The sequence below is a fragment of the Hakea prostrata genome, chromosome 7 (assembly GCF_041222555.1).
Source record: "Hakea prostrata isolate BN-2017 chromosome 7, UWA_Hpros_2, whole genome shotgun sequence".
In the NCBI taxonomy this organism is placed as follows: domain Eukaryota; kingdom Viridiplantae; phylum Streptophyta; class Magnoliopsida; order Proteales; family Proteaceae; genus Hakea; species Hakea prostrata.
Genome location: NC_142606.1, coordinates 20,324,578 through 20,342,920, shown reverse-complemented (window position 1 = coordinate 20,342,920; position 18,343 = coordinate 20,324,578). Strand labels below are relative to the sequence as shown.

General features: G+C 39.4%; 1 protein-coding gene across 1 annotated transcript; it reads right to left on the bottom strand.

The window, feature by feature from the left end:
• Positions 1 to 1,915: 1,915 nt before the first annotated feature.
• LOC149010429 (chaperone protein dnaJ GFA2, mitochondrial-like) lies at positions 1,916 to 16,703 on the bottom strand. The gene is made up of 18 exons (XM_089161178.1): positions 16,450 to 16,703; positions 16,264 to 16,351; positions 16,078 to 16,152; positions 15,873 to 15,964; positions 15,684 to 15,767; positions 15,571 to 15,609; positions 14,106 to 14,222; positions 13,387 to 13,428; positions 13,182 to 13,269; positions 13,002 to 13,066; positions 12,829 to 12,903; positions 5,040 to 5,112; positions 4,457 to 4,548; positions 4,278 to 4,349; positions 3,488 to 3,544; positions 3,207 to 3,255; positions 2,511 to 2,577; positions 1,916 to 2,408 (listed from the first exon to the last, which is right to left on the bottom strand). Exons 1-18 carry the CDS (start codon positions 16,540 to 16,542, stop codon positions 2,279 to 2,281), a joined length of 1,398 nt encoding a protein of 465 aa, XP_089017304.1. The 5' UTR covers positions 16,543 to 16,703; the 3' UTR covers positions 1,916 to 2,278.
• Positions 16,704 to 18,343: the final 1,640 nt, after the last annotated feature.

Here is an 18,343-nt window from a genome sequence, read left to right as displayed (position 1 = left end):
TTTTTTGGTATATGGAAGTTTTTGGCTTGAACTCCAAGTTGAACGACTGTATCTCACAAATAATTTCTTGCAGAATTCTTTGAACATACATTTTAACATAAGTGTCTCCAAGCAGAGAAAGGGATGAAAATTCACAATTTTCCACCAAACCTGCCGGCCCCAGGTAGTTGATCGAACAAATTAGCAGATGAAAGAGGAAAACATCAATATAAACAACTTAAAAACCCAGAAAACATGCTAGTCTTTAGAAACAGGGGAACCTGAGCATGGTGGCCCCAACCATCAGCTTGTGGATCATGTCGTTCCTCAGTTCGTCAACTTGTGTACCCCATGCTGAGAATCAAACTAGGGTTACAGCATGGTAACCACTTTTAATGCTCTTTGAGCAGTTAAATTAGCTAATTACCCCTCCTTAACTCACTTATCCCTCCCCACTACACGACTTCATCTCCTCCACCGTGTATCTCTCTCTCGCTTCCCCGCTACTCCCCCCACTGCAAGTCCTCTTCTCCGACCACCATCGTAAGTCTTCCATTATATCTTCTTGTTCTCCAACCAATCTCACCACTGCTACTCTCCATTAATGCACAACAAGCTACTGTCCCTCCCCATTATCTCGTCTGCAACTCTGTCGTATCGCAACTCTCTCTCTGCAACTCATGTCAAGAAATCAACATTAAAGAATTAAAAGGCTTTGGCACTAACCTTTATCTGGGTTCAATCAATCTTCTGGATTTGAACACAGAACATTTAAATTGTCATAGCACAATTAAATCTGAGTAATGACATTTGAAAAACCATGCATAAGATTTGATAAATCCTTCAATTCTCATCCAAGACCAAATCAATTCCTCCTACCACCATTTTTTTTTTTTGAAAAAATTAGTACTCCGTACCCCAATTTACTAATTTTTTCAGGCAATTCTATGTTTTTTATCCAAAAATCAGCCCAAAACTCACCTACATTTATAATGTTCTAGATTCTTAAAAGAAGAGTTATTTGGACGCTGTGGTTGGCATCAACACCTCTCAAAATCAAAATCATGTAATTTAGATCCGCCTGGAATCATGGAAATAATAATCTGTTGCGGGATAAAAGAAATCAGAGATGAAGCATGAATTTCTTTGACATTCAGCTTTTTGGAGTCTTTAATTGGGAAACTTGATTTAAGTACCAGCCTTGTAAAAGTTCTTGTTAGGCTTTGATCGGTTCATCAGCACCAATACGCAATTCTTGCTATTTGTCAAGCATGGGTTTCCATAGAACTATCAAACTTGTTAATTTCAATTGCATAATTTACATTTTATTACATTTTAAATGCCCCAATTGATAAAGGCATCCGCAGCATCAGCAATCCACTTAAAGCTCTAAACTTCTTCTGGCTCTTCTGAAAAACCATGAAACACCAAAATAACAGAAACAACCCCCCGGGGGGGAAACAAAAAAAGAAAGGGGGGGGTGTCGGGGAGAAAAAAACCACAAAAAAAAAAAAAGGGGGGGGGGGGGGGGGGGGGGGGGGGGGGGGGGGACGCCAACTCCACACAAAAAGAGAGAAAAGAGGGGGGGGGGGGTGGGGGGAAGGGAAGAAAAAAAAAAAAAAAAAAACCAAACAAAAAAAAAAAAAAAAAAAAAAAAAAAAAGCAAAGGAAGGGAAAAAAAAGGAAAAAGGAACAGGGAAAAGAAAAAGGAGGGAGAAGGGGAAAAAAAAAAAGGAACCCAAAAAAAAAAAAAAAAAAAAAAACAAAAAGGGGGGGGGGGGGGGGCGGGAGACGGGAAGGACAAACACCACAGGCTGAGAAGGAAAAAAAAAAAAAAAAAAAAAAAAAAAAGGGGGGCGCCGGGCTCGTCCCCCTCCCTCCTTCTTCCCTACCCCCCCCCAGAAAAACCAACACCAAACCAAAATATCGCAAAACCATGAAATGTCCTACACAAATAATCAACCCTGCTCTAAGAATGTAAAGTACCATCTAGGACCGATACATTATATTCATAGAAGTGCAGGCATGCACCTAAATTCATTTTCCTCATGACAAAAATATTTATTATATACAACAATTAGCTCCTGAAGAATGTGGAACCACCAACATGTGGCCTTCGATAATTTGATGGGATTGTAAGACCCAAAAATATTATATATCGTACAAAGACATTGGGAAGAGAAAGGGGGAAAGAAAAGGTTCCAAGAAAACAAACCTACATCTCTTCTACAAAATTCCAGCGTGGGTAGGTAAATTTCAATGAATGAGTTCACCATGCCATGCAGTCAGTGCACAGTACTCAGCCAGATGCTCCAGCAGCAGCAGCATCAGCATCAGTATCAGAAGCAGCAGCAGCACCCTTGTCATTTTCTCCTTGCTCCTCCTTTGCGTAGTCTTCAAATAGCTTACGCTGTCTATGTGTCAAGTGCCTGCATGTTTAATCATAAGAAATAAAGCTTCATCCGTCTGAGAGAACTAAGGGGAAAGAAATCAATTTTTACTGATAAGAAGCTGAGAGCAAGCAGACTCACGTTGGGATGCTAACATTGAAGTGCACATATTGATCTCCAAACATTGAAGAAAGCCTACCCTTGATCCCTATAGGAAGGTAGCAGACAGATATCTAATTAACTATCACACAGAAATCTTGCTATCCACCACATTGATAAGAGATCGTATTGAATATGTCATCAGTTGAAGAAAATTTTAAAGTCCATATATGGGCACCTGAACCCAAAAGGATGACAAGATAATGACATTATTGAGGGCTATTTTTCTTCAAATACTTGCATGTATACCTCAGTGACACACATGAGAAACTCGTACCCCTATACCGAACCTAGCATGCTTTGGAAGGGGCATCAAAACAATTAACATCTCAAGTTCTGCCAAGGAGGGCCTCAGATGGAGTTCGTTCTACAACAGTTTTGTAAACAGAACCACTACCTGAACTCCATTTGACACCCAATCAAACAGGCCCCATTGATTTGATGCCCCTCCCAAAACAGGCTACCATCAGTATAGAGGCAGATGAGTTTCCCAGGCACATCATTGATGTACATGCAGATGTTTGGTGAACAACAGGCCTCAGTAATGACATTACAAGGTAGAGCCAGACAGGCATAGAAACAAGAAATATAATGAATGACAACAGAAATGCATGTGAAAACCAGAATGATGAGAGAGATCGCATAAAAACAGCAGCTATGTAATTGAGTAGACCTCACCTTTTCTCTTCAGAACAACTGTCTGTTTGGGTTGAGTGCCTGGACGGACCTGGAAACCACAAAACAAATTACTCATCGAACCTGAATGACTGAACTATAACATTTTTTCCAGAAATACAGGGGTCCAATACCACAGGTTTGCCACTTTTCCATATTAATTGAGAGTCAGCTTTCCTTTAACCACATTCCCCCCACGTGCATGGACTTGGGGGGTTGACTTTCTGTCACTCATACCAATAAACCTCAAAACAGACTAATGGTAGAATAGTAATTCAACATACCTTAAGAACAACATCTCCTGTAAGAGTTGGAACCTGGACGGTTCCTCCAAGAACAGCCTGCAAACAAGAAAGAAAAAAAAAATGTAACACTACTTAACACTAAATATAAAACTAGAAGTGGCTCAGTTCATAATCTGTGTGAAACAGAGAATAAGCCAATAACATAAATATGTTAACAGTGAATATGAGTTCAATTCTTTTTCCAGAAAGCATGAAATAGTGAAAGGGGGGATTCTGCTATGCATAAAACTGAGGATGCATATTATAGTGGGATTGTGTAATTCCAACCCCAAATCATCCCTACTACATGATCCTGTTTTATCTTAGAGGAAATGCACGAATATTATAGTGTGAATCAAGACTGGAAGTCCTGCCAAAAGGGGTTCCCATACATGATGTTATAATTGCATAGAATTAAACTGTTCTCACAAATATTATTTGCGAGGGAAAATTACATATAGAACCCCTGGATTTGCAATCAATTACATCTACACCCCTAAAAAGAAATCAATTACAAATACCCCCTTACCGTTAATATCATCATTTAGCTTTACTACTTAACAGTAAGGGGGTACTCGTAATTGATTTCTTTTTAGGGGTAGTAGATGTAATTGATTGCAAATCCAAGGGGTCTATATGTAGTTTGTCCTCTTTGCAAATCAAACCTGATTGGTTACATATCGCCATAGGTCGCACATTTTGTCAATGTGTCAAGACTTGCACTACTGGGACACTTCATTATCATCTGGGAACATGTGGAAAAACAGATATAATCAAGAGTAGGAACTACCTGAGTGATACTCAGAACAGCCTCAACATGGATATCAGAACCTTCTCTCCGGAAAACCGGGTCCTTCTGGACCTGGGGAAAAATTGAAGCAACAAATTCTGAGCAAACATGGACATATAGAAAACTGCTAATAATCAATCAGATATTAAAATAACAGATGACAAAGTTGGACAAGTTACTTTGATTGTAACATAAAGATCACCAGGTTGATTGCCATCAGGATCTTCTCCACCACTTCTTTGCATCTTTATTGTCTCACCATCATCAATTCCTGCATGCAGCAAGTCATGAATTGAGGGTCTTCTCTAATGAATGTACATTATCAAAGATGAGCACATAGACAGAATGTCCAACGCATAAAATATTGTTTCTTCTGTTCAATTTATGGGTTTGTTTTCTTCTAATATTAACAAATACACATGCAAAGAAAAATGTATCCAACTAACTTGGAGATAAGGAATGGTTTGAATGGTTAATGGTATCTTAATAAGAAACACAAGTCACTTGTATGGGTCTCACACTATAGGAATTCTGTATGATGCAGATTTCTCACGAAACTAGGGGCTACTTTCCTTAGAAATGAGTCCAGGGTTGGGTTGTATACGTGCTAAGCCTGTGATACCATAAAATTTTTCAATGTGATGACCATATGGATCTGAAGCATGCGCAAGAAGGTTGTATATGGTATTAGCTAGTTTGCTTCTTTACTCACATTATTTTAAAATAGAAGTTATATTTGATTCAGAAGTCACTTGAAAATACCTGGCATAATATCAAGTTTGACTGATTTTGAACCCATTACAACACGTTCTCCTTTACAGGATTTGCAAAAGCTCTGCACAAAATGTGGATGAAATAGTAAATTAAGGCCACAATTGTTTCAAAAAGGAGAGAAATTTCAATAACTGGAAATGGAAATATGAAGGAACGAGAATTTATTTGTAGCAAAGAAAACAACCTTCTTTTCTAGTACCTGAATCACATACAAATAGAATAACGACAAAAGAGACATTTTTATATCTACAGGCCTACTACTAAGAGAATGATTTGGCCCATTTCTTTGAAGTTGTTGGAGTACATTGAGAGGTTCCTCTGGATACTAATCCAGGGAAGGAACTAGGCGAAACAGTAGGTTGTTCTATAGCAACTTGGTGGTGGCGCGTTTGAGATGGGAATGCAAAGGTGAGGCTATGCACATTATGAACCTTCCCACAATCCCACAGTAATGTGACCCTCATGCAACAGTTATGTTGAGGTAACCAGGGTTGGGCCCCGGCCCAAAGACCAGACCTAGAAGGCCCACTTTAAAACTGGCCGAATACCCCAGGGGCATTTTAGTCATTTTCCCAGCCCTTTCAGGGCTGAAGAGGGCTCTGGTTGGAACGCAGTCATGGATATATCTTCATTTTTCCATTTTGCTCAGTATTTGTGAGATATAACAGAGTCCCAGTCTAGTAAGAATCCCAATTGGAGTCTAATTTTAAAAAGATTCCTTCTGGATAATTACCTATCTATTTTTGCAAGCTTCTTTAGAAGACTCCTCTTGACTAGTCTCGAGTTGTAAATGGTATTCTAATCCGAGAAGATTCCCTAGTTAAAGTCCCTATCCGTTAATTAGTTAAGAGTCCAAGTGTCAATGTAATATGGCTATAAATAGAGCCACCTCTCATGTAATTGGCAGTTATTTGGCGGAAAAAAAAAAATTTGGCTGTCAAAGATTAATAAGATTGAAGGCTTAGAATCTTGGGTAGCTTTCACACGACCTGGGCTGAGATTGAGGCAAATTTTCTGAAATTCAAGCTCCCTACTTCAACTCTGGTAGGACACTGAGAGGTAGCCATGTGGAGGAGAGAGAGGGGGTTAGGGGTGATTGAGAGGATTATAAATAAGGAGGAATTGCTAGGAGAGGGCATCGGATATTTGATATTAGTGTTGGGACAGCCTCTAGTTGAAGGCACCGTGTGGTGTAAGGGATGACTGGTGACATTAAAACCAGAATTGCTTGTTAATTCCTCTATTTTGTCATTGTATATCATAGTCAATTTGAAGGATCCTATCAAATTGGTATCAGAGCAATGACGATCCCAGGGAGTTGATAAGGCACTACCTTCGTTTATTGGCGAAGGAAAAGCAGAGCAATGGTTAACAAGTCCTGCTATTCTGCTTAGAAAACTAGAGTGAGGAGGATCAACGGCATGGGGGGGTTCCCCAACACTTGGAAGGGGATGCTCTAGATTGGGTTTACCAAAGAAACTGGTCATAATCCAATTGGTCATGCCTCAAAGAAGCTCTGAAAATGGAGTTAGGTGAAGAAAAGGCCAGCGAGTTGTATATGATGGATGTCAATGGGGGTCCCAGAAAGAGAATTGCAATGGAGATCTATGAGAAGAAGAAGAGGCAAATACAAGATGTCGAAGGGATTGAATTGGTAGATTAGAGCCAAGTAAAAGAACCACTACTTAGTCCATTCATTTCAGGTAGGCGGTCAAAGAGATTCCTCGTCGTGAGAATCTCCCAATTTCTGCCAATCACTAGATAGGTGAAGGTGGAGTCGCTCTTGATTTGTGTCTAAAATTGTGGAAATTTCGCCAGTTCAAAGGCGAGTTTGATTGGGTAGCGCAACCTCCAGCAAAACAACCCTAGAGGAGGGCGAAAGTGTAGGAGGATTACTCAGCAGCAGCATGGGGCCAGCCACGTATGGTTTCCAGCGTTGTTCCGTCCAAGAGGAGTCAGCTACATCCCAATCAGCGGCAAGATTTGAGGAAGAGCTCAAATCTATTATTCTAGATCTAGTGGCAAAGTTTTGGGCGACAGTTAAGGTATGGATCGCAGGAAGTGAGGAAGAAGAAGATGGTTTGAGTGGCAATTGGACCAATGGGGCTGGTCCACTCCAGGCAACTAGCCCAGGGAATAACCCAGCAAAATGGGCCTTAATTGGTACAACTATAACACAACCCCAGCAGCATTCACTTGACTACCCAAGAATTAAATCATGGGCTCGTTATGGTTACTATTTTCCGGCCCAGCCCAGAAGGTCTGCCTTTTATTTTGTCAATAGTGGCCTAGCAAGTATACCCATTGACAAAGGACAACCAGAGGCAATTCTGGGAAAACACTATTCATCCATCTCCTTCCTCTGTTCCTTCAACCAAACCCACGCACTAGGCTATGCCGATAGTAGGCCCAAATCACTCATCGAACACCAGCGCAAAGGGTTTTCTTTCCCGCCGAAGTTCCAGATTAGGGTGGTCGATTCCACTGGAACTTCAGACCATGCTCGACGGTAGACGGCAAACCAAAACCATGTAGCAGGGCCACCTACTGAGCTCAACAATGGTGGTGGCAAACCACAAATGATGGCGACAACAGAATGTGCTCTAAATGGCAACAGCAATTTCACCATGGTTTCCATTGGTAATCCGGCAATCTGTGAAGTTCCGGTTCGTTGAACGCAGATGCAAAGGGCTTTCTCTCCCCACCGAAGTTTCAGATTAGGGTGGTCAGTTCCACCGGAACTTCTGTCCATGCTCGATAGTGGATGGCAAACAGGAACCACATACCAAGGCCACCTGAGAAGCTCAACTGTGGTGGCAAACCCACAATTGATGGTGACAACAAAATATGCTCTGAATTGCGACGGCAATTTCCCCATGGTTTCCATTGGTATTCTGGCAGTCTGTGAAGTCCGAAGAGGCTGTATTTGCTTTGCAACAAAGGCTGTTTTTGTGTCACAGTGGGTCTACAACTTCAAGTTGCCAACAGTATGGCATAATCAGATCTGCCATTTGTCCTCCATTGTTCTTGCTATGAGTTTTGCTGCATGTTGTATACTGCTGCCCCTGTTTCATTGAATTTTTTTTCCCTAAAAATTCTGCTGGTACTGTATTGCTTTACCACTGCTTCCATTGTTTATTTCAGAATAAACTTCAGCCTTCCTTTTACTACTGCTTCCTTCATATCAAGATCTATTAGAGTTTCAAATCTAGCAAAAGTTTGCAGCTATGGTCCCAGGTAAAGCACAAGATGTCTCTTTTCTTCTGAAGATCAGACTGCACTAGCAAGGACCTCTGGGATGTTTTCTTATGAACTACGAATTTAATTGAATCTGCACTACATTGGCTGCTTTTTTTTTGGGTAAACATGTCTGATATTATCTGCTAGTGCGGCAATTGTTATTGCAGTTCTGCAGAGGTATTCTCTGCCTTGTTGGTCTGATTCTACCTAGGGGTTTCTGAATACTGTTGTGGGTGCCACTGCCAAATATTACAGTGGGTTGCTGCAGCTACTATTGTCTGAAATTCAAAGCTGGTTCAGTAATTTCTTCAGATATAATTTGCTGCTGTCCTGTTTTGAGTGTTATCGGTGGTTCGGAATTTCTTTTTCTAGTAAACAAGACTTGTCCTGCGAAACGATTTACTATTGCTTGATCAACTTTATTGGTGAATATCAGTATAAAAAAAAAACTTTATTGGTGAATAATACACTGCTCTGTGGCTGCTACTTTTCCTTCTTGGATTTCTTTTGTACTCATACTTTGAGATGTTGGCAATTGGTCATCATTATTTGTTCACGTGTAATGCTACACGTTAGGGGGAGATTGGAGAATCCTATATCTAATTAGGGTTTGTTAAAGAATATTATTGGTGAAGATCTTCATCCTCCTAAGATGGTATTCTATAGCAACGCCTAACTACTTGCTTGCCTTTTATCTACCTAGTTGATCCTTACTAATTCATGGTCCGTAGTAACCCATACTACCTTTACCTACCTACTTGGTTTGTAGTAACTTATACTACATTTAACTACCTACGTGGTCCTCAGTAACCCATACTGCCTTTTGTCTACCTATGTGATCGTAGTAACCCATTCTTTTACCTACTACTTGCCTTCTTGTGAAGAGCTTATTTCAACTTTGGGCTGCATATTTTGTCTTCATCTGTGGAGATTCCTCCCTACTACTGGCATTATTTGGATAGTGCCCATGATGTAATTGTTCGTGCTATGCTTATGGATAGGGTTCATTTCATCACCACCAATTATTCTTATTGTTGGATGGTTCGCTCGACATGAAGCTTGCTTACTTAAGTTACTGTTGATTATCTCCTAAGCAAAGTACTATCAGCGCTTGTTGTAGCTACATATGCTCAACAGTTAACGAAGTTCATTGATAGGTTCTTGTAATTCCAAAGTGGAGCCTTTTATATGTATACTCCAGCTTGGGGGAAGTGATGTAAACCCGGATCTAGGGCTAGGAGTAATTTAGTAATTTTCCCTAGATCTAAGGGCTCCCCAAGAAGTCCAGCAAAAGGGAGGGTCGATTTAGGGTGTTTAGGGAATTCTAAAACTCGAAAAAACCCTGCCGTAACAGATCAGAATTTTAACACAAAATGTCTGAAAACTAGGGTTTGGGTGTTTTAAGGCTTCTAAGGTTGAGTAATGGAATGATTCAAGGGTTCTCTTAGGCTAGAATTAACTTTGATTTTGTTGTTTACAATTTCAAAATTAATCCTTTAAGGCCATGGTTCAAAATAGGTTTCCTATTTGGCTTCGGACTCTTTGTTAGGGTTAGGGCTTTGGTCTGATTGGTTTGAAATTAGGATGGAGGGTCACTATGGTTAGAGGGATGATGTTCCTAGAGTTTGGCCCAGATCTAACGGTTAGATTGCCATAATCTGACCTCAATTTTTGGGGCCAGAAAAGGTTTGAAAATTCAGAAAATTTCTGAAAAAAAATAAAAGTAGGGAGGTGAGGAGAAGCTTGCCAGTGGTCTAGAAGAAGAGGGAGGGGGTTAGGAAGGGGCTGCAATGGGGTTGGGAGGTGACTGGACTAACATGGGATTGATCTGGAGCTGTCGTTTGATGGCTGCAAATTGCATAACAGAATTCAAGAGCTTGAAGAAACCTGCTGGAACTTGAATGATGCTGAATATTGAAGATCTTCTAAAATCTGCCAAGGTCCCCTCAAAACAACCCGGTCCTAAATAACTTTCATTCAATCCAAAACTGAAAATCACAAAGAACTAATAGGCTATTTATAGCCTTCAAAATACTCTAACTTGGATTGGGATTCCCTAATGGATAAGGATCCCACCCCTTAACCAAAAATCCTTAGATTGGAATCTAATTAATTAGAAGACTTGGACTCTAGGTGGGGTTCCTTTATAGATTAGGATCCCACCTCGTAACATGAACTCTTTAAATTGGACTCTACTAATAAAAGACAACTCTTAATCAAAAGCAAACCCCCAAAAAATAAGAACCCTTCTTGTAAAAGAGTCTTATCTTCTGATTCTTATCTACAATTCTGACCAAGGCCAACACAACTCAAGAAATTAAAATAACTATAACTCCCAAACTACTAACCCAAATAAAAACAAAAAATAGATCCAAAATCCTTGGATCAAGGGGATTCCAATTAGACCCATACTGATCCCTACAAGGGCAAGAAAAATGACCAAAATACCCCTGGAGTGGGTTCGGCCAGCATGCTTGATGGTTCTTGGGGCCCATTTTAGGGTTCGGTTGTGGGATTCACTCCGTGTTCACATCAGGGAGTGTTAGAATATCACTTTCCGTTTTACCTTAGGTTTCTATTTTGGTTCCTTTCTATTTTAGTTACTTTCCATTTTGGTTACTTTCTATTTTTCTTATTGTTTGGTTGACAAGTAATCTTCCTAAGATAGTGTCCTTTTTAGTAGATTTGGGAGATTCTATGCAGTAATTTTCCTTCTTGCTACAACTCAAGAAACTTTACTAAACTAAGACTTGATTTTACATCATAAATAAATTACCAAGGGAGAGTCAGAGTATACATGCACAAGCTCTCTCCCTCTTCTCTTCTTCTCCTCCTCCTCCTCCTTCTATTCTTCTTTTCCTTTCTGAATTTCTTTTTCAGCCCCAGGCTGATTATTGGTATTAAAATTCTAGCACATCCCATCTCTCACCCTTACCCACACACCATAGTTGTCACGGCGACGAGGCGATGCAAGGCGGTTTAGGCTAATTGAGGCGATGAGTCGATGAGGTGCCCTCCGAGGCGCTTTTGAGGCGGTTGAGGCATTTTAAGTGAAATTTTTAGTGTATGTCTCATTCACTCTAAATCTATCATATCTTATATAATAAAAAAACTAATATCAGACTACCTCAAGTCATCCAACATACTACAAACCACACATAATAGGTCCTAAATAAAAAGTCTCAAGAAGAAAGGAAGAGAAGAAGTTGCTTGTCACTGGCCACTGCTTGCCGGAGTGTCGCTGCGTGAATGGAAGAAGAGAGGAAGAGAGGAAGAGAGAAAGAGATTAGGGATTGGAGTGAGAGTGAGAGTGAGAGTGAGAGTGTGAGACTTGAGTCAAGAACTTATTCTCTTTCAATTTTGTTTGTTTTTATTTTTATTTTAACATTTGATCACATGTAACGTCATTATACATATGCATATAGGTTCAAACAATAGATACTTTACAATCGGAATCTAATAAGCATTTCAATATATGCCTTCGATTAGGCATCTTTCTCGTGATTTAAAAAAGAAAGAAAAAAAGCGGACGCCTTATTGCCTAAAAATAAGACGACGCCAATTTGAGGCGCTCCGAAGGAGCCTAGACGCCGAGGCAACGATTAAGCGACGCCTAGGCGACGCCTTGACAACTATACCACACACCCAAGTTAAACAATATATTTCTCATCTTCCTTCTCCCAAACCATTCGAAAGGTTATCCAGTAATTTTTAGCCATCTCAAAGTAAACCCAAAACCACCCATAGGGACGCCCATAGGTTTCCTAGCCTTCTCAAAACATACCCAAATGATCCCAAAGGTAACCCTAAAACTTACTGTGAGCCCATTAATTAGCTGGTCCTGATTAAAGAGGATCCTGGAAAGTTAAACCCTGGGTTACATAATATGTCCTTTTTCTTTTGGAAACTAATGTGTTTTAATAGGCTTGCTTCCTATCTTCAAGAAAAAATTGAAATATCATGTTGAGGCTGGAGATATACTTCCAAGTTCCAGTTAGGATGCAGGCTACTAACATAGAAAGGGAACAATAAAATATTCATACCAATGGGTTGAGCCAAGTAGTGTTAAATTAACTACCTAGAAGAAAAGTGAGAAACAACATTGAAAATTCTCTTGGGTAAAAATTTCATCACATATGGGTGGAATTAATGCAGATCAATGCATAAAGAGAGGATGAAATAAGATTTCAAAAACATCGCTACTGTCAGAGATAGGGATCCATTCAACCCATTTAATAGGATAGGGCAATATTGTTGTTGTTGTATCCAACGTGACATGCTGATATTATAATAGAGGCTCCATCAACTGATAGGATTTAAAACTGAAATTCATGGCAATCCAGGAAAAGTCAGTCTTTTGTAAAGCCATTTGAAAACACATCAGAGGCATATAGCAAATGAAACCGCACTAAGCATACAGTCTCTGGTTTATGTATGCAAACAAGTGAACTACCTTAGAATATGTCCAATATAGAGCAGACAAAATGTGGTATAATTAGGAAAATAGTTTATCAAACATATACAACAGGTTCTATACCGTCACAGTTTTTCCTGTTCCACCACAATGTGAACAGGTGGACTGCAACCTGAATGGCCCCTTCTGCATGTATATCTGAAAATAGATAAAAATAAAATAAAAAATGCATCAGTTAGCCATAAACACAGTCAGGATGTGAATATTGACATATAAAGAGTTCAAGGAAAACTAACCATTCCAGAACCTCTACATGGTTTACATGTTACAGGCTTGGTTCCAGGGGGAACACCACTGCCACCTACCAACAAAATTATATGGACAAACACATTAAGATTCAGAGATCATTGACACCAAACCATTTTATTGGCAGTAAAAATATATAGAAATGACCACTAAGAAGATTACTGTCATACCACATGCATTACAAGATACAGCAGCCTGAAATGTCACAGTTTTGGAGCAACCCTGAACAGCATCCATGAATGACAATTCAAGGGGAACCTGTGGAAATGGGAAATAAATGAAAAAGAGCAGGCGTCAGAGAAAATAATTTAAAACACTACATAAACATAATGTGGAGGATAATTTAATAATTAACATGTAATGGGACAGACAAACCTTGACATCCTGACCGCCACGCTGATAGAAATTCTTGAAAACCTGGGTTCCAAGTGAAAAGATGTCCCCAGTCCATTAATAATACGAACAAAAATTAGATCATAATAGTAACTTCGAAATTATGAATGCAGGAAAAGGTTAAAAAAACTCTTTAAGCCCAACTCAAGTCATATTTAGGAACAGGTGCAAACAACTGACCACAGCATGGGGACCCAACAATTACTCCAAAATGTTGAATACCCACATAACAGAAACAGGAACCAATTTCTATGGTGGTAACAGTAATAACAATAATCACAATGGAAATCTATAATATAAGTCATATATAAGGAATTCCTGAGGCCTTAAGGTACTAAATTCTAGTAAATCAATTACAAGTTCAAATCCTTTGAGGTTCTATTTTCCTTTACAATACTTAACAGGCCTAAAAGCACTCACTCATCTATTCTGAATATGTACCATCACCCAGCGGCTACCAATGAATCATAATTCATACCTGTGAATTCAATCACAACCTAGAAACAACATAAATCATCATCTAATAGCTCCGGCCACATTTTAAAGGGGGAATAACTGAGTGGACACGTGTATCTAAACCTTTTTCCTGTTACCCATGACCAGATATAATTTGGACTTCAGAAACTACTTAATATCACCTAGGCAATGCCTTGATAACTATGAATGACTTAACTCCGTAAAACAGAAGGAAGGAAATTTACATCACCAAATCCACCACCATTAAAGAGATCCTCAAACGGGTTACCAAATCCACCTCCAAAAGGACCACCAGGGTCACCACCCCCGGAAGCAGCTTGTTCAAATGCATCAGGACCAACCTATTCAATTTGAAAAAGGAAAATAAATTTAGTTTTGAAAAAGAAAAAGGAGGGGGAAAGGAAAAAGAATTGCGCGACTGATATATAGTATAGAAATGAAAAAATTAAAACCAACCAAATATAATTCAGTAACTCATCCTACAGGTGAACAATTCAGAAGCAGTTTACAGGCCACACAAAGTAGCAAGTTAAGATTATCACAGAGAACATCCACAGAAGAGTTGATATGTCAAAGTTCAAATTTGAGAGAAGTGCCCTGCTGATCCTGCCTGGATCCTTAATAATGTGAAAAAAAGTTCAATTATTAACCTCCAGCTCCCCACCCCCCCCCACCCGGAACTGGGGAAAGCCGGCTTCCATCTTATTATCATATTATTAAACAATGTATTTGCAATGTTTTTCTCAGTATTTAGTTTCTATTCACATGCCGACTTTAATGTGTGCAGCCGCAGGAATTCTTTTTCCAAGTTGAAAAGATCATGGTGGATTTGTGGCCTTCTTTTAGAGGGGTGTTTCCATGTGATTAGCATGGGGCAACTAGTGTCTCTCAATTTTTTGGAAGCCGAACTGGTCTGCATGCAACGTGGGCTAGATCATGCACAACTTGTCCCTTGCCAGCTTCAAAAGATCTGGTGTAGTGGACCAGAGGTTCTTGATCTCTCTGCACCAGATAAACCCAGATCGAGTTGGCCTCTCAACCTTTTATTTTGGATATTTTGAGTAAATCACAACTTAGGAATCTAGGAATCCATCTCTCTGACCAATGTAAAGGGTAACAATCTTAATACAAGCTTGGACTAATCAACAAAATTTTCTCTTTATCATCAAAAGAATTTTCAGAAGCAGTTTTCTTTTTATTTCCATTACCCCAGTTCAGGAACCCTGTTTATGTTTCTAGTACACCTAGTATTCAATAAAGTCACAAGACCTAAATCAGTTTTGACTGACTGTCAATACATACTTCTGCCCTCCCTAGTTCCAACTTTCATTTATAATCTCATGCTCACAGCATAGTACTCCTGAATGATGATGTAATTTATAGTTGATGTAGCCTCAACAGGGTTAGGGCCAAGAAACAAAGATCAAATAGATTAACAGCAGTAAATTAGGCTTTGCAAAAACCTGTGGCTAAGGGATTCTAGGCTGCTTAGGTGTTTTAGGGTTTGTAGGGTGGGTATATAGGGTCTAGTTAGAGGTTATAGGTTGGGGTGGAGTGCTGGAGGGAGCGCGGGGGGTTGTGCTACAATTGTAATATTATAACCAGCTAAAGTAACTTAACTACTTCAATCTCAAGAAGACAAGTGCAAGAAAAATAATTGATTTCTTTATCTAATTCCAGATTGCACACCTGGTCGTACAGTTGTCGCTTTTCTTCATCTTTTAAGACCTGAAAAGAAAAATAAAATTTTCAGTGCTGCAAACACCATCCCCTCACCAAAGTTCAACAAGAGAGAAGCATACCTCATAGGCCTTCTGAACTTCTTGGAACTTACTCTCTGCATCGGCGTCCTCTTTATTCGTATCTGGATGAAGCTTCTTTGCGAGCTGCAAAGCATGCCAAATTATAAAATATCAAGGATAACCACAGCTGAGAAAGACAATTACACTTCAAAGGACCTCAAAGGAAATTGAACAACGAAGACCCCTAACCCCATAATAAGCTTTCTTGATCTCCGATGCATTGGCATTCCTGCTTACTCCAAGTATATCGTAATAGTCTCTGGCAGCCATGTACGTTGACCCTAACAGGTAAACAGATAAATAAACATTCAAAAATGAGATGAATCTGACATAAACACAACAAAGATCAATTACATATAATGTAACGGAAAAAAGCAGGGATTTTTTTTAGTACCCGTCCCATGAAACAACCTCTTCGAGTCCAAACCGTAATGAGAAACTCCAAAGCACACTCCATTTCTTTGATTACCTGATAACAACCGAACCAATCAATTGTAGGCACTGAAATAGACTTCATTCGCCAACTGGTGAACAAATTGAAACATTTAAACTCAATCGAACATCACTAAGAAAAAAATACCATTTTTTGAATTTCCCAATAACCGGGACGAATTGCAGATTCCTGAACCAAATTCCCGAGAGTTCCCTAGGCGCAAAGACTTGTTTAACTGTCCATGGTAGAAGAAAAAAAAGCTTGGATCAATGAAGATAAGATAAGAAGGGATTAAAGAGGGGAAAATAAACCAAAAAAGAAGAGGGCAGCTACGCTAATTGATGAATCATTGAAGCTGACGAGCTTCGAGCCGAGAGACCGTCGAGCGAGCCCGTAAGCAAGTCTAGCACCATTAGAGCGCACCATTGGATTAGAACGAAGGGCGTTCAAACGAGAAACAATTGATTCAGGAATCCCTTTAACTTGGTTTACTAAAACTCAGGCGAGCAGATGACTTCCCAGTTCCCTCCCGCCACACCCGCTCGCTCTCTTGCTTCCTCTACCGTCCGAAACGTCTAGAGAGAGAGACTGTGATTTTTCAGACGCACTGAAAAGGTTTCAATTTGAAACCCTCGTTTTCTCCAATAATGTTGGGGTTCAGCATTCTGGGACATTTGGTCGTTGGATTGGAATCTTTTTTAAAGATGATTAGTTGTAAGCAGGATCTGCTCATCGCAAGCGTTTGAAATAATTCGCCGTTTCGGAATCATTCCTCTTTTGATTCTCCTGACACGACTCAAGATTTAGATTCTAATCCAACGGTTTCGATTAGGTCCTGACTTCTCACTAAATTCCATGGGCCCATTTGAAGTATTTATTGGTATTGGCCCAGCCCAATGTAGCCCGGTCGGTTATTGTCGGTTAAACCGACCGGTTCTGAACCTTTAAACCATCTTGAAGGATATTTGGTGAAATTTAGATCTTTTTTTATGCATAAAGATGCAAAAATTGCTAACTTAAGTGGTTTAAATTTATATTAGTAATGTAATTTTTTTAGGGTTAATACCTAATTTATGGAGATTCAAGTCTAAAATTATAAATTCCGGTAATATTTTCCAAAGAATTAACTTTGCTAGTGTGTTAACTAATGACTAGTAAATTAAGTGATGCAAATTTAAACTGATATATAGTAAAAATAGTTTAATCAAATGATATGAATGTTTAATTTAGGGCTATACTTTTTTATGGGTAAAATGGTTCGATAAGGCCTGACTCACACTCTAGGTAAGTTTGTGATGGGAGATTGTTCTTTATTTGAAAGCGGGCATTTGATAAATATGTTATAGAAACATTTTCCAATTGAACTTCAATATGAAAAACTTGCTTTCAAACCAGGATGCAAGGCAAGAGAGCAATATATAAAGGGTTTATGAACAACGGTCGGGGTGGGGGTGGCCTCCAAAGACCTTCACCATTGCATGACTACGTAAATGGTCAAACACCATGCAATCTTAAGACCTGGTAGTCCCAACCGAAATCCATTAGGCCGTGTTTGGTTTCGCGTTTCCCTAGAATCAGATTCTAGGGAATCGTGATTCCAATAAAAAAAAAACCATTTGGTTCAATATTGATTCGGAATCAGAATCAAGAATTCAACAAAATCACCCTAGAATCCGCATTTTAGGCTAAAATCCCGATTCCATTGGAAACCACCTCTCCAAATAGAATCACCCAAGTTTTACCCTAGTATAAATATGGTGATTCCGTTGGAATTATCCCTAGACTCTAGATTGGTTTTCGAGAGCTTCAGCAGAGATTCACCGTTCGAAGGTCTTCATCGTCAAGGGTTCAACTTGTCCAGAGTCCTCTTTCGTTCCTTGTCCTCCGTATTCTATTTCATTTGTCGTCACTATTTTTGCCTTTTATTTGCTGGGGACAGCAGTAGGGTCTTTGTCGTCACTAGTTTTGCTTAAAAGACCTTCTTCTGTAGGCTTTATTTTCTTGTTTTATTTGCCTTTTGTTTCTTAAGTAGATCTTTGGAATATTAGTTGGATGCAGTGATGTGGTTCATATTCTCATATGGGTTGACAATAAACTAACCTGCTTGAATTCTTTTTATGCTTCCATTTTTTACTTGTTTTTGCATCCCATACTTGTTCTTTTTATGTTTCTATTTTTGGCTAAGCTTCATGGTAGAAATTGGTTGCATCTTGCAAGTATATGTGGA

Coding starts and splice junctions, on each gene's coding strand:
- LOC149010429 (XM_089161178.1), bottom strand. CDS start 16,542: ATGGTGCGCTCTAATGGTGCTAGACTTGCTTACGGGCTCGCTCGACGG. Junction 13,067..13,181: donor TGTATCTTGTAATGCATGTG/GTATGACAGTAA, acceptor TTTTGTTGGTAG/GTGGCAGTGGTGTTCCCCCT. Junction 2,578..3,206: donor AGTTGTTCTGAAGAGAAAAG/GTGAGGTCTACT, acceptor ACCTTCCTATAG/GGATCAAGGGTAGGCTTTCT.